Source organism: Hirundo rustica, chromosome 8 (genome assembly GCF_015227805.2).
Source record: "Hirundo rustica isolate bHirRus1 chromosome 8, bHirRus1.pri.v3, whole genome shotgun sequence".
Lineage (NCBI taxonomy): Eukaryota > Metazoa > Chordata > Aves > Passeriformes > Hirundinidae > Hirundo > Hirundo rustica.
Genome location: NC_053457.1, coordinates 1,498,859 through 1,514,360, shown reverse-complemented (window position 1 = coordinate 1,514,360; position 15,502 = coordinate 1,498,859). Strand labels below are relative to the sequence as shown.

The 15,502-nt window shown below is 39.4% G+C and overlaps 1 protein-coding gene across 6 annotated transcripts; it reads left to right on the top strand.

The window, feature by feature from the left end:
• The first annotated feature begins 16 nt into the window (after positions 1 to 16).
• On the top strand, positions 17 to 14,629 carry PBLD (phenazine biosynthesis like protein domain containing). 6 transcript variants are annotated; one of them, XR_009208094.1, is made up of 11 exons: positions 17 to 113; positions 708 to 844; positions 2,838 to 2,937; positions 5,153 to 5,251; positions 5,785 to 5,894; positions 6,030 to 6,059; positions 6,569 to 6,657; positions 7,796 to 7,968; positions 8,800 to 8,862; positions 9,369 to 12,059; positions 14,071 to 14,629. XR_009208094.1 is itself a non-coding variant. In XM_040072176.2 (9 exons), exons 1-9 carry the CDS (start codon positions 761 to 763, stop codon positions 14,181 to 14,183), a joined length of 861 nt encoding a protein of 286 aa, XP_039928110.1. In that variant the 5' UTR covers positions 639 to 760; the 3' UTR covers positions 14,184 to 14,629. The 6 variants fall into 6 exon arrangements, 1 of the variants encoding a protein (XP_039928110.1); XR_009208093.1 differs by lacking the exon at positions 17 to 113 and adding an exon at positions 240 to 443; XR_009208092.1 differs by lacking the exon at positions 17 to 113 and adding an exon at positions 240 to 516.
• The last annotated feature ends 873 nt before the right edge of the window (positions 14,630 to 15,502 follow it).

Here is a 15,502-nt window from a genome sequence, read left to right as displayed (position 1 = left end):
CGCGATACCCGCACCGCGCGCCGCCTCACACCCGCCTGGGCGGCTCCCGCGCACGCGCGACTCGCAGGGGGAAAGCGGGGGGGATGGTGGAAGGGAGCGACGGCGCATGCGGGGTAGGGAGGGGGCGTTCCCGCCCCTTCCTTTCACCGCCTCCTCTGCTGAGGGACCGTCCGGGCGCGTGCGCGCTCCTCCCTCGCTCACGCGGCCGCCGCCGCTCGTTTTGGCGCCAAGCGGGAGCGCGCGTGCCCAGGAATCGCCTCACGCCCGCGGCGGCGGCCTCCGGTGGTGCTCTGGAGCTGTGTCCCGCTCAGCGTGTCCCTCTCCCCCGGCGCAGCTTTGGGAGGGAGTGAGGATGAGGAAGGTTGCCCGGTGTGGGCGCACGCAATGGCTGCCCGCGCCTCCTCAGCAAACCTGCCGAGCCGGCAAGGATCCCGCCTCCCTCAGTGCGGGGCAGACCGGGCCGGGTGCTGTGGTGAAAGGGGCTGGTGGCGAGGGAGGCTAAAATGTGTGTTTTAAGTAAGTAAGTAAGTAAATAAGTAAATAAATAAATAAATAAGCAAGCAAGCAAGCAAGCGTAGAGCGCCAGTGGCGTACGAAGCAGTCTCAATCAGTGTCGGCGCTAGGAAGTGACGAGATGGGGCCGCTGGCTCCGCCTGCCGTCGGGAAAACATTAACTTGGAGTTCTGCTGTCTGTTTGGGTTAAACAGGTTAGAGAGTACCTTGCAGAGCGCAGCCTGCGGCTGAACAGGTGCACGAGACAATGCAGATTCCAATTTTTACGGTTGATGCTTTTACAAACCGGCCATTTTCTGGAAATCCTGCGGCAGTTTGTCTGCTTGAAAATGTAAGTTTAAAAAAACCCAGCAATTTTTTGAGGTACTGTAATGACATTTGCCATTCTGTACTTGGCCTGAGGACTCAGCACTGGATCAGACTTTGCTTTCTTTATTCGGGACTTTTGTTTTCCAGAGTTGTTTGCTGTGGCGCCAGAATACAGAGAAATTAGCACGGGGGTGTTCGTCTTTCCCTCCCCCCCCCAATCACAACGATGTCATACAAGACAACCTTTGAATTTTTTGTGGGCTGTTAAAAACACTTTATTAAGGAATAGACTGGATTTATTTTGAGTTTAGTCAAGAAAATGGCTTAATTTCTTCAAGAATGATCCAGAATAAAGATTCTGGAGGATTAAGAAGGATTCAGAGTGAAATCTGAAAAGTAATGCTGTAAAACAGAATCGGTACTCAGTAGAAGGATTAAACTGTGGGATTTGGTTTTAGTATGGGTTTTCTCCCTTTTTTCCTTTGTTTTTCCTCTTTCTCTGGAAAGAAAAAGAGCAGGTATTGACCTGGATATGAGTCTTTCACCATTAGGTTTAGCCAAGTTTAAACAACCAAGTTTTTTGCTTCCTTTTTACATGGTAGTTTTGATGCAGTTGACAGTGGTTATCTTCCTCATGAGGGTGTTGTGAACAGTTGTTGCTAATTGGTACTGATTTCTAACAAAAAGAATTACTAAGATCGATTAGAAATTTACAGGCCTCGTATTATTTGTGTAGTAACTCCTAATAAAAGATTGTAAATATGAAAATATAGGTAGAGTAGCCAACAGCAAGAGCCTGTAATGACAATATGAATACTTTCTAGATGTTCCTAAGTCAGTCTAAATCTCATATAATGTTGCCCCTTTACCAAGTCAGCTAAAGGTATGACTGGGAACATCTCTTCAGAGATATTTTTGGCCCCATAAAATCTAAATACTCTCAAAATGATCTCGGCTTTAAAATTATGAGTTTCTAATTGCATTTTTATATTAATTTTGCTTTATTACATTAAGGTATTGTGAGGCTACCTTACTTGCATGATGACTTTAGAATGCAGATGTTTAAAAAGTTTTTTCTACAGTTCCTGGAAGTAAAGACTAGTGTGACAGCTAAAGCTGAGATCCTAATCCAGCATTTTATTCTAAGAGTGAAGAAAGTGTGATGCAGCCATGCAAAACAACTGTTCTCTGCTCCCTCCTGAGTCTCAGAAGATGCTTTACAGAAAAAATCAGGAGAAATGCAAGGATGGCAAACCCAGTCGTTTCTGTGTTTCAGAGGTGCCACAGGATGGCAGTATTTCAATAAAGTTCCATGTTACTTAAAAAAAAAAGTAGTTATTTTTAATAGCTTTTTTCTGGTCTTTGTTCTGATCTAGGATCTTTACAGTAACTGACCAAACTCTTCCTGGGGTATGGGGAATGTAACTGTACCGTAAAATGTTAGAATGTTGTTTAACTGCACAGAATTCAATCTGCAAGTTCAGCTCTAGTGTGCTAATCAGTTATTGGTTTGTAGCTGTAGTGTGGGGATATTGGCTGGAGAGGTTTAGTTATTAAAGGAAGTAATTCAGGTTAAAAGGGCGCATTTTTATATCTCAGCAGCTGAACCTGACCTGGTCTCTTTAGTACTTTGTTTCACTTAAGTTGCAGTATTTTAAAGATCAGATTCTCCAACCTGGCCAGTCAGCATAACTGTGGAGAAAGAGCAGGAACATGGGCCAAGGAGAATGTTACACAATCCCCGGGGCTTGGCTATCTTGGGATCAATGTTCACTGGCTGAAATCACGGGCACTTAGTGAGCTCCAGCAGTTTCATTTTTTTCCAGTTTGTCTCAGCTCCTACAGAGGGAGTGTATTGTCCCACTTAAAGTTTATTTTACTCTCACAGAGTATTTTGAATTAAGACTGAATCTATGTTTTATTTTAATAGAAAACTAAATGACTGCATTTGACAGAAAGTTTGATTCTGCATTTTTTGGCCTGCTCTTGATTGGATTTGTTGATTTCATCCTTAGGACTTGGACGAAGATTTGCACCAAAAAATTGCAACAGAAATGAACCTTTCAGAAACAGCTTTCATCAGAAAACTGAACCCTGGAGATGACTTTACCAAAAGTTAGTGGTTCTGTTTACCCTCCAAAATATCTAACAAAGGGATAGGAAGATACTGTTGGTACATTTATAAGGAGTGGTGCTGATTTGTAAGACAGTGAAACAAAAACTTGGTGTTGTGATGAATCTTAAGATCATAAGACTATTGCATGTGGATTCTTGAAAATATTTGTGTTCAATTTTATTTTACAATATAGACATATTTATTCAGAATTCAGACCATTTGTTTTAGTGCCTTTTACTAAATAAGCAAGAAAATGCTAAGCGGACATTTTTCAATTAATATTTCCCTTATTACTAATAATATCCTGAGGTAATTTCTTATACAAGCAGAAGAACAGAGATGGAACATGCTCATTCCATATGCACAAGACTGCAAAGTGAGTAGAATCTGTCTTGGCTGTTTAGAGAACCATCACTATTGTGTAACTGTAATGTTATTTGGGTTTGTCGCAAAGTCTCATAAGATGTCGGTGGAGCCAATACTGGAAAATGCATGTTTCCAACAAAGCTGAGAATTTGAATTGGAATTGGAAACATCAGGTAAATGCAGAATTCATTCAGACTCTGGGGATTAATTTTCAGCCAAATCAGTTTGCTGAATCTGCTCACTTGACTGTTGTGTGGTGGCATGAGCCAAGGGGCTGCGACTCCACTTGTCTGTACTGAGGTTCCAGGTTAAGGAGTCATGTTTATTTTCTTTGTTATGTGATGGATTGTACAGGGAGTAGGATTTCGTGCAATCTCTGTAATTAAAAGTATTAAAGATAGCAGTAACTGTGATTGGTTGCTCCTACTGTTAATACATTGGAATTTATTTTAGGGTTAGACTAATCGCATGGAGCAAGAAGTGAGGCTACTTTTTAAATTTCATGTTAGCGCTTTGCCAATATGTTTAACACACTTATTTTCAAATCATCCCTATCTGACAGCATACAAAATGCCAGCTTCTTTATCATGTTGGTGCTTTTGATACTACCAGGCTAGTTTGTGGCCTCAGACCACACAGCTGCCAAGAGGTGCACAGGTCTTTCAAAGGAATTTGGTCACACCTGAGAGTGCGTGTGTTGAGGGGTGGTGGGAGTGAATCAGGAACATCAGAATGTCATTTATCATCTGCTTCTGGAACATTCATTGGTGTAGTGAAGGCTCCCAGACACAGCGTATGTTTCTGCAGGCCTTCGTGATCAGTGCGCCTAATTTAATTTTCATTAAAGAAAACACCAAGCCAATCAGTTCTGTTATTTAAGGGACATGGGGATTTATATGAGTACTCAGTGTCCTCTCAGTGTGAGTCCCGCTGTATGTCTGGAGTGTCCAGGCAGCTGTTGTGGGTCACAGGGATGTTTGCCTCCTCTCAGGCATGTGCATGAATCCTTGATGTTCTCCTGCTCCCGGGCGCAGCTTCCGCTTGGAGCAGTGTGTGAACAGCACGGGGCAGCTCACAGCTGGGGCTGGGCCAGCCCTCCCTCACAGCACTTCACTGCTGGGGCCATTAGGTTCCACCACAAGGTTTTATTTGGATTCTATTGGTTTTCATTAGAGGGGACTGACTCTAATGCACTAATTTTCCATAGTAGTAATGACAAGACTTGTTTGGATTGGAAAAAAAGTTTCTTTTCCACTTTCAGTTGTGTTTTTATGGTAATTATTCACTTGAAATGCACATACAAAAGTTACAGGAAACCAAATATCATACATTTCTGTTCTAAATTTTTTAAACAGCAAATGGAAATATGATTTTTAGTGAAATGAAGGGTCAGTAGACATTAGAGACTTTTACCAGACTTGACTGTTGGTTTAAGCGAAACAATTCATAACTGAGCTAACTCCACTACAGGCTCTGTTATACCAACGAAACCATCTATGAACTCTACATGGTAACCCAGCCTGCAGGTGTATACAGATCATGGCTATGCCTTCGCAGGATTTCGTCATACACAAGGGCATGGAGGCTTTAGCTTCTGAATAAGGCCTGCTTAGGACAAAGAAAAATCTGTGCAGCATGCAAACATCGTTCACCTGATTCAAAACAGACAGCTGTTCTGAAAAATCAGTGTAAAATGGGTACCTAAGGGCATGTTTAGGACCAAAACTGATTGTAACATGCATTTTGATTAACTGAAACATCATCACTGAACATATATATATGTTGAGATAAAATGAAGAAATGGACTTCTTCCACTTAATAGCATTAAATAACCTTTATTTTTTCAAGGTTCCTGCTTTGGCCTCAGATGGTTCACCCCAGCCAATGAAGTTCCTCTCTGTGGTCACGCTACTCTTGCATCAGCTGCTGTGTTATTTCATGTACAAAGTAGGTTTACAACCTATGTATTGCTATAACTTTTTAGAACATTTGCTTCTAATTAACTCCTCTATTTTTTAAGACCAAGGCCATTAAACATTCAGAACATCTATAGAGCACAAATGGAGATACCCTGGGTATTGCCTTTTCCTGCTGCTCTCCAGTTACGAGGCTGTATTCCGATGCCTACCCTCTGATCCCAATGCCCTGCTGGTTACTCTTGTTTAAGAAAAGTGCTAAATATGCAAATGTCATCTGGGAGAGGTACAGTAGAATTTGATGAATAGGGAATATTGCTTTCTGTTAAAAGGACAATCCCATTCATTCTAGGCATATGCAGGAAGGATTCCCTGACAATTGCTGTTTATTAGCCTCAGCAGATTTATCGAATCAGTTGGGAATTTTGCCCAGAGTACAGAGTTACTCTAGATATATTTGAGCTGCGTAACTAACTTCCTCTGAATATACTGAACTACTCCCATGATATAATAATTTAGATTAAAATTCTTATGTTTGATAATGTTGCAATGTTCTCTCTCTAGAAAATACAAATTCAGTTCTCACGTTTGTGACACTGAGTGGGGAGCTAAAGGCCAGACAAGTGAAAGATCATATTGTCCTGGACTTGCCACTTTACACAGCCTACCCCCAGGTTAGTCAAAATTTTATTCAAGATAGGCTTTCAAGGAAAGTATGTGTATGTCAGTATATGTGTCTGTCTGTAGTTGCATAGATACATAGGTATATATTGCATTTTTTACAGTGTGTGTGGTTTTTTTTTTTTCAGGAACTTAAGGAAGTTGAAGAATTAATAAAGGTAAAAGAAGAATCTATCAGTTGTCTTAGAGAAACGTCTATAATAGCTTTGCTTATTTTTATGTATTAAAATGGCAAAAATTGGTGACGAGGTACTGCTTGATGTACTCCTGAATCTGAAACACCAAACTTCAAAGCTCTCAGTAATGAGTCAGTAGGTCAGGGAATGTAATTCTCCAAAATGCCACAGCCAAACCTGTGTCTCCCATTTCCATTGACTGAAGTGTCAATATTTATTTCAATGGCATTTGCAGCCTTTTGTGTGCATAAGAGGCACTACCCTAGGTCCTGGATTTCTTCCCAAATTGACACACATGGTGCTTGTAACTCATCCTTTTCATGCATTTGGTGCATTTGCTTTTCTTGCTTGTATGTACTTGAGGTTGCATGGAAGACGTTACATAAGTCCTCTTCTGTCAAGAAATGTGCTCCACAGAAATGCTGAGGAAATAATTTTTTATGCTCAGGTGGTGACGGGTGTTTTTCTGTCTCCTTTACATTTTCCACCAGGCAGCTGTTGGTGACATGATTGTTCAAGATGTCCGTTATTCTCCCGACACAAAAAAACTCTTGGTCCGCCTCAGTGATACTTATGAAAGGTATCTCACGCTCTTTTAATTTTTTAAATCAAGAATGAGGAGATTGTGTTGGCCTGCTTAGTCTATATTCCTTACATACTAGGCTCTTTTAGCTAGTTTTAAATCAGGTTTTAAATCAAATTTAAATCTGCTTTAAATTTCTGTGTAAAGCGGTTATTTTATCTTTTAATATGAGCTTATTGAAGCTGTAAAGCTGAATAAGTTCATTCTGAAATCTGTCTTCAAGAGTAGGTGGTGTAGGAAACAGTTTTAATGATGGTGTATTTTTCCCATCCAAATCTAAAGATGATCCAGTAACCTGGCAGGAAGCTGGGAGTCCTGCTTCAGTTCAGGACACATTGGATTCTTACTTCCATTGGACTGTAATCTGCTTACATATGCTTAACAACACCATAAGCAGCTTTCGAGAGGAAATTCCAATTCAAGTTATTCCAAAGCTCATCTGAATTTCAGTGTTAATTCAGGTATGTTTTAGGTGTATAGTGCCAAAACATAATTTCTTAATCAGGCCAAATTACTGTTATTACAAACTTGAAGTTTGGCCTAACTATTGGTTAAAGTCTGGGGTAATGGGGAAAAAAGAAATATTCTCAGCTGTGTATTATTATTTCACTCTTTCAGACTGTTTTGTAGGGAGGTATCAGCCTGTATAGATGGCTTTAGAGTGCCATGAAGACCTGAATGATATTAGTTGTTTGCCTGCTCTGAAACCAGGTGGAGCACTTGGTACATTCTGTAGTGAGGCAGTAATTCTCTCAGTGATTAAAATGTTGAAACAAAGTGTGAGGTATTTGTTTGGGGTTTTGTTGTTTTTTTTTTTTTTGGTTGTTGGTGGGTTGGTTTTTTGGGTTTTTTTTGTGGCTAATATTTTGTGATGTTCTATTTTCAGAAATAAATAGGAACCTCATGGCTTGAGGTTTTTTTTCCTCTGCTCATTCAGAGTGTATTAGGTTCAAGGTGATTTTTCTGTCAAATACCATTGGGAGGACAATGCTAGGAATCCTGTCTCCTCTAATATTTTAGGGCGGGTTTTGAATTGTAGAGAAGATGATTCTATAGCTTTATTTTTCTTTTCAATACTTAACATTCATATAAAATAAAGAGTATGGGCTGTTAAAATTTCATAATTATATTCAAGGTCTGTGTTGGAAGACTTGAAAGTGAGCGCACAACGCTTTTTGTCAGCTGAAAAGACAGGAAAAGTGAAAGGACTCATACTCACTGTTAAGGGAAATTCCAGTGGAAAAGGCCATGATTTTTACTCCAGATATTTTGCACCTTGGTATGGAGTTCTGGAAGACCCTGTTACAGGTATGTGTTTGTATGATAAGAAACTCATACTTTTGCTTTAGTTCAATTAAAAGGTTCTTATTAAAATCTGTTGATCTGTTTTTGTGCTTTGGAGTCTCATATAAATGACTGGTTTATATGGATAGCAGGAGCGCTCATTAAACTAAGAACTTTTATGACTGAGGCCATCTCATTCAGAAAAAAATCAAATCAGCCTCTTGCTGTCATTAGGTCAGATATTCTTGTGCCCTTTTCAGATTGTTTCCCTCAGGTGTTGCAATTAGAGAAAAGAGAGACTTGTTCGGTACTAGTTCAGTGAGTATATTACAGTGGAAATTTATATCCACTTCTGTTGGTGTTCTTTTTTTGTGCTGCTTTGGATTTTTGTTTGGGTTTTTTCCCAATGCGTTTCACCTGAGATCTTCCCTAGATTCATGACACTTACTGCTGCTGTTCTCAGTCTTATGAGAGTTCAGCTAGCTGCATGCTTAGGGCAGCAGGATGTGTTCCTGTCTGTTCTTCTGGTGTTGCACTCAGTGTGATGGTGATTGCTGCAGGAGGGTCTCCTTTGCTTAGGTACCATTTAATTATTAGTCAGCTGAGAGTTGTGGCTAATGAAGATGCCCTCACCTAGAAAGACTCCCACTGAAGCTGGAGGAGGTGGAAGTAATACTGCTTTACCATAATTTGAAATTATAAAGCCTTAAGTTCTGTCTGCTGTGCAAACTCTTAGTTTTTTTACCCTAAACACACGTGGCACTTGATTTATGATATTTACATTTTGACTACGCTTACTCTGTGAAGTAGTGATTATAATTTAATTCTGTACTTTGTTTTCCAATTTCTTTTAAGGATCTGCTCATGCTGTTTTAAGCAGCTACTGGTCAGAGCAGCTGGGGAAGAAAGAAATGCTTGGTAAGATAAACTGTTTTATTGCAAAGCTGCCCATTTATGTAAATATACTCACTAGAAAAGAAAAGGTTGTATTACTACTGCAATGCAAACTGTAGCAAGAACCCCCTATCCCTTTCCTCAAGATGAATAGAATAGTATGTAGTATTTTGTCTGTGAGGTAATCTTTGAGAAATTGCTTTCTTTCCCATCCACCACCATGATGATGCATCATGCCCCAGGGAGTTTGAAGTGTTGGTTTCTGGATCCTAACTCTCTTCAGTCAGTTTTTGTTCTTGGCTTTTGGATTTTAGTTCTCATGACCTTTCATCCCAGCTGAAGCTTGGTGAATCTCAGAGGGTGTCGTTTATGTGTTCTGGTTCAATCAGTGAGATATGCTTATTAGATCACCTCTTTGTTATTAAGCAAGAAACTCAAGAACCTGGTGGAAAAAAGCCAAGAGAAACTGTTAACGTATGACAGTGCTGGATGAGGAGGTGTTGGTGACTCCTTGCTTCTCCTGTTTCTAGTGCTTTGCCAGAGAACAGTTGAACAAGAGAAGCAATACAGAATATCCTCGTCCCCTACCTGGTTCCCCATGAGGGGACAGGGGGCAATTCTGCACACAAGCCTTTGGTCACATTTGGTTTAGAACAGAGGTTGGATACTTGATCTAATAAGATTCTTTATTCATAAAAGTAAACACTTTGCCAAACAAATAGCCTTCCTGTATTTGGTCAAATGAATCTCAAAATGGATTTTCTTGAGGGTGGTAAGTCTTCAGAGGATCCACCATGAACAGGACCTTCTCCATCATGGACTGAAGGAAAGATTTAACATTCTGTCCCAAAGGTCTTGTATTTGCATTTACACTACACAATATCTGTACAGGATAGCTTAAATGATGTTGCGAGGGGAGGTGGCGAGAGGGGGTGGAATCTCAACATGTTTTCTGAAGATGCAAAAGTGTCTCTGGTAATGTGTCCTTACGGATTGGCTGTTTCTCAGAAGATTTTGACATTTTTGGACATTAATGAGGAATTAGAACTCTTCATGCCATCTATAGACACTGCTTCAAGTCTTGAAATAAACTGGAATTCCGTCTGTACGTAAAATTGACATTTTGTACCTGGTTTGCATTTTCATGTATTTTGTGTGTACTGTCCCATTTCCTCTTTTAGAGAAACTAGCTCAAGCAGCCAAGATTACAATGGATACTGTAATCAGCTTCTCTAATGTGTTTAGCACAAAAAAAAGTCTTGTCTGTCCACAAGATAGGTTTGTGTTGGATTTTTTAATTCATATTCCATGCATATATGTCCTCAGACTTCTTCTGTGGTAGAAATCGTACAAAACTGCTTTAAATAGGAAAAAGTTAAGTTGATGTATGTTTATGAGAAATAATTTTTTCTTACATATGTCTTATCTGAGAGCTATCAGGTAGTTCTGGGCAAATTATATTACTACTGAGATTATTTGGAAAAGATGGCTGGCATTCAAGGACATTCCATATCACCAATTATTAATAAATAAGAGCATCTTCAGGCTTTTTAGAAACCTCTGTGGTAGCTCCTGTAATATCCGATACTTTTTATTGCAAGAATAAAGGAAGAATTTCTTCCATAAAATGAAGGATCTGTTAGTTCCCAAATAGATTACATATAAAATAATACAAAAATGAAGAACATTAAATCTACAATCAGATCTCTGGCTATTGAGGTCTTTAGGAGTGGGTCAGCTGCACCTCTGCTGAAGCATCAGACTTAATTTCCTGGTTTGGTTCTCTTCCTAATTTTTTTAGACTAAATTGTCACACGACCACCCCCACCAACTACAAAGAGAATTTTCCAGTACTTTTAGAAGGTGAAATACTTCATGATCTTGAAGCTGGGTACATGTCCTTGAATTTAAGCTGCCGGTTAAATCAGGGGTTTGCGTCAGTCCATGCCTTTCTTTCATTTGAGGAGTCTCTGCAATGTATAAAAATTATAATCTCGCAGATGTATGGACTTTCAAAGTCACTGGTGAATGTGATGTATAACAACTGTCTGTATATCCAGCCCTTCACACTGTTGTCGTATTTCTAAGGTAACATTTATAAACATGCATAAGGAATTCCATACAACCAGACAAATTAGAGAGGACTTCCCAGATTATTGTGGTGAGAAAGGGCTTATCCAGGACAGTTTTTATCTCAGGTTAAACTAAGGAATATAACAGTTTACTTGGGACAGCTGTATTAATTTTTGGGGAAATTTGTTTCTTGTTACTGCCTTTAGCTTCTCTGATTCCTTCCAGTACAGAACAGGTTTATAGCATTTAAGGGTTGTTTTTGGGGGGCAGAAACTAAGCAAAAATTACCACCAACATTATTAACAGCAACAAAACACATAAAAAACCTTGGAAGTTGCTACATTAAGGTACAAAAATCTACCTGTGTTTAAGCTTTTGCTAATTTGAATTCTCATGAAGTCAAGAGTTTTCATTGCATCTTTCATCTTTTCCAAGTATTTTCAACGCACAGATTGACAGCATCAGATTTATGCACAAGTGTAGCATTTCTTGAAAGGAGAGGGGTTTCCCTCCATCAATCACCAGATTAGTTCACCTTCTTTCTTAGGATAAAAAAAAAAGTCTTGGAGATCTTCACTTAGGTTAAGGAGCAAGTGCTTCTTTCAGCATTCCTCTATAGGGTTGAGAAATTCAAAGAAAATACTAGTGATTTCTTAAAATAAATATTACAAGAGTGCCACTTCTTCCTGCGTTGATGTCATTCTGATGACATTATGAAGAAAAACCATTAGTCCTTAAATTCATTAAGGAGGGGTCATTGAGCTCCATGTCGGCTGGTGAGAAGCTCCAAGCCTTGTTGGTACAAGGGCACCAGCTGATGAGTGAATGCAGGGGGGTGTGATACTGTGTTATCAGCATGTAGGAGAACAGACAGAGATAGCGCTGAAGGCAATCTTGCCCCTAATAATATATTGCAGCTGTGTTAATTACCAAAGAGTGGGAACAGCCTTGTCCTCACAGCTATGGGTTATAAAAGAGTGAGTTAGTTGGTGGAGCAGTCATTCAGTCGGAGTTGGTTGGAGTCTCCTGGCCATGCTGTGAGGAGCAAGGGACAGGAAGCAGTGAGCTAGAAATGCAGAAAGAAGAGAAGAAAGAGGGTAAGAGGCAGAGCTGTCTGGGGTTGTTCATAGGACTGCAACTTAGCAAAGGTATGGAAGACTTTAAATACTGTGAGACTGCAATTTTGAGAAGGTATTTTAGGTAACAAGGTACTGATACTTGAGACCCCTTGAAGTTTTTAAAGAAGAACTCTTGAGTGCTGTGGCCATCTCGACAACGTTGACAGCATCAGCATACTCAACCTTGCAGACCTTGTGGCTGCTCCTAGACTTTCCTATGTGTCAGGTTAACCACAGAGGAGCCCAGAGCACTGAGTTCAGTTGTTAGATGTTGTTTGTACAGTTGTGCATAGTTGTTTTCATAGAAAATATGTATAAAATTGATAAAGTATAATATAAAGTTTACATAGTATATGTATAATATGAGGTACTCCTGGTCAATACAGGCATGGAATAGGTGTGCAACAACTTTGTGATCTGAAGGGTGACTGCACTTCAGAGATGCCTGAATGCCTCCAGTGGCACTGCTGTTAGTTGAAATCCTCTAGGTATTGAAATGTTCCATGCATGCCTGTTTACTCTTGGACACAGCATGAAATATCACTGCTTTTGTGTGATAGATCAAGTATTATTTTCATATAAGCTTGACTAAAAAAGTGTTTTGTGGGTTATTTTTTTCTTCTACTGTGGAATTTCCTTTAAAAGTAAAATGGACTGATATCAAAACAATCTCAGTAGTCTTGATGTGAAAGAGCTAGAGTTTGAACATTTAAGCCTTTGAAGAGTTGAAATAATGAATCTCTTTTATTTAAATCTGCTATCATGTGGGAATGGAGGAGTTTAGGTGGTAATAATCTCCACACCTGGTAATAATAATTGATCAGTTTTAGATCTAAAATATTCAGTTGAAGCATTACTCCATAGATTGTGTTCTGACAAGTTAAAAACAACCCATGGTTCTCTAAATGGAAAAGAACAGAAAGTATCAATCTCAGTCTTTAAATAGCTCCTGTTTCCTCTCTTTCAGAGTGCTTGCTCTGTCTGAGAATCTAATCTCCTGATCAAAGAAGAGCTTTCTTAGCAGCAGTGGCTGAGAAATAGTTTTAAAGCATACAGCATGTATGCCATCAGAGAGCATGACTAGAGATCTCTTGGGATCTGAATCCAATCTCTACCCAATTTATCTGTGGGTTTGAGAGGAAAAATATGGAGCTTTAGCTTTGGGCAACTTATGGAGCAGTTGGAAGTTCATTGAGTAAGGAACACTGAACATTATTGCCTCTTCATCCATTTAGAGCCTTTCACAAAAGCAACACTGCTTAAAACTCAAACCTTTTCTAAATGCCATCTGAACCAGACTATTTTCTGGTCAAGTCATGCAGCTAGAATGAGACTGCTGAAACAAGTTAGAGGCTCTACATGTTGAGTGAACATCGTCCCACCTGTGTACGGCTCAACAGTTCAGGCAAAAGCTTAGCTCTTGAAGCAATTACAAGCAGAAGGCTGTTTCTACTTCAAGTTTATCCAGGTGTATTAAATTATATCTTCAAGATTCTATAAATCAATATCTGTTGCTGCCTGTGTAAGAATTTGGTGTCAGTTTGTGACAGCTGAAGCAGCATCTGTGTTTCTTTGTAGATTTTTCCCACTGCCTTTGTGGACTTTTTCACCATTCAGTCAGGCACATTCTTTGAATGCAGTATCAACTTTTGGTGTTCAGTGCCAGTAAAATAGTTATTTGTTCTCATGCAGTAATGCTTGGTGTTCTTTCTTCTTCCCTCCAAAAGTTGTATCCCATGAAGGGAGAATTCAAGACTTCTTAGATACACAGAAGAAACTTCATTTGCTACAGCAAACTACCCTTCACTGCTTGTATTAAGTAGCAGTTTTGTCAGACTCAATAGGCAAGATCTGGTTGGAAATATACCCTCAGCTGACTTTCATCCATAAAGGCAATTCATCCAGGGTGTCCCTGGTGCACTGTTTGCCCTGGTGCTCCTTGTTTTCTAGAGGCAGAAGCCTCTTTTCCCTGAGTTTTCATGGATTTCTAAATAATTTGTGATACACACTCATTTAACTCTGGGTTCTTGTTTCTGTTTAGCTTTTCAATGTTCCCGCCGTGGAGGAGAGTTGAAGATTTCCGTGCGCAGTGACGGAAGAGTTGACATTGCGGGGCAAACTGCTGTTGTATTAAAAGGAAACCTGACTTTCTGAAAGAACTGGTGCTAATCTCCTTTTCTTCTCTAATCACTAATCTTCATGTTGCTCTGATTATGCTTCTTTTATCTCAGCTCTAGGCAGTGAATCCCTCCTATTCTCAAAAGTCTTTGATTACTCATTGCCTATTTTTAAAAATTACTTGAAAGTACTCACTTCTGATCTTCAAAATCCTTGGTGTTCTTGCTTCCATCTTGCCACTTCTTATGTACACTGACCTGTGAAAGTGTCTGAGTACAGCTATCTTGTTTTTCTGCTTTTAAGTGATTATTTATTTCCAAATTCCATGTTAAAAGCCGTTACTGCTTCCAGGATTAAACTGTAAGCATCTGTTTGGTAATAAAGCTTTTCCCATATAGATAATTTTTCAATAAATCTGATCTTTTTAAAAATTGTATTTTCTCAGCTATATATTGAAGTGACAGCCATGTTCATTAACTTACTTGAATTAAAATATGAAAAAATATAAATGGTTTAGAAATGTTCCTTGTGGGTCTCTTTTATGAACAATATTTCTCAAAGTTGAATGGTATTGCCTTTGATCATAGCATTGCTGCTTAGTCAATACTTCATTTAAAGGTTTAGAAGAAAGATTTGACAGATTGACCTTGTGATGGCCATAAAGCTGATTAAAATCTGAAGGAAACTTTATTGCTTATAGCAATGTCAATTATTTTTCAAAACCTGAAGATTTTCTCCTAAATGAAAAGTTTCTTCTATAATCTTCATGAGGTGTTCTGCTTCAGATTTTGTCACCACGAAGTGGTGGCCCTGGATTTATTAGGAATATGGAACTTTCAGTTATTCTAGCTAAATTTGTTTTCCCTTTCAAGTCACCTCTGTCCTGAGCTTTGCTTTAGTTCTTTGCACTATTTCAGAGTGACGTGTTTTGAATTCAAAAGACAGTCTAATATGGGAACAGTTGGATGTCATCCTGTTATCAATCATGAGGAACTTAGTTGTGCCAACTTCCCTTTTTTCCATTTATTTTGAATTTTATCAGAACTTGTTACTTATATCTTGCTTAAGTCCAAGTAGCTGGACAAGTAACAGTGTGAGAATCTTAATCTAAATAGAAAGTTCTATTTCCTGCATCTAAAAAGAACATGGCAAAAATGGTATTTAAATGCACTGTTCAGCTCAGGGGCTAGGTGGCGAGCAAAAGGAGTGTGCAAATGGAAATGCACATTCTTCTGTACTCAGTCTTGCTGGAGTTGGTGGAGCTGGGGTACGATTTCTAACCACGGACTCGTGGTTGGGTGTGAATCCCAGCTGTGGAGGCGGCTCGGCCGCTGTGGCAGCTCTAGCTTCCTGTG

What these genes read in the sequence shown, in the direction of transcription:
- PBLD (XM_040072176.2), top strand. Translation starts at nt 761, where the DNA reads ATGCAGATTCCAATTTTTACGGTTGATGCTTTTACAAACCGGCCATTT. An exon ending in CTCAGTGATACTTATGAAAG is followed by an intron (nt 6,658 to 7,795) that starts GTATCTCACGCT and finishes ATTATATTCAAG; the next exon opens with GTCTGTGTTGGAAGACTTGA. An exon ending in TCTGGAAGACCCTGTTACAG is followed by an intron (nt 7,969 to 8,799) that starts GTATGTGTTTGT and finishes ATTTCTTTTAAG; the next exon opens with GATCTGCTCATGCTGTTTTA.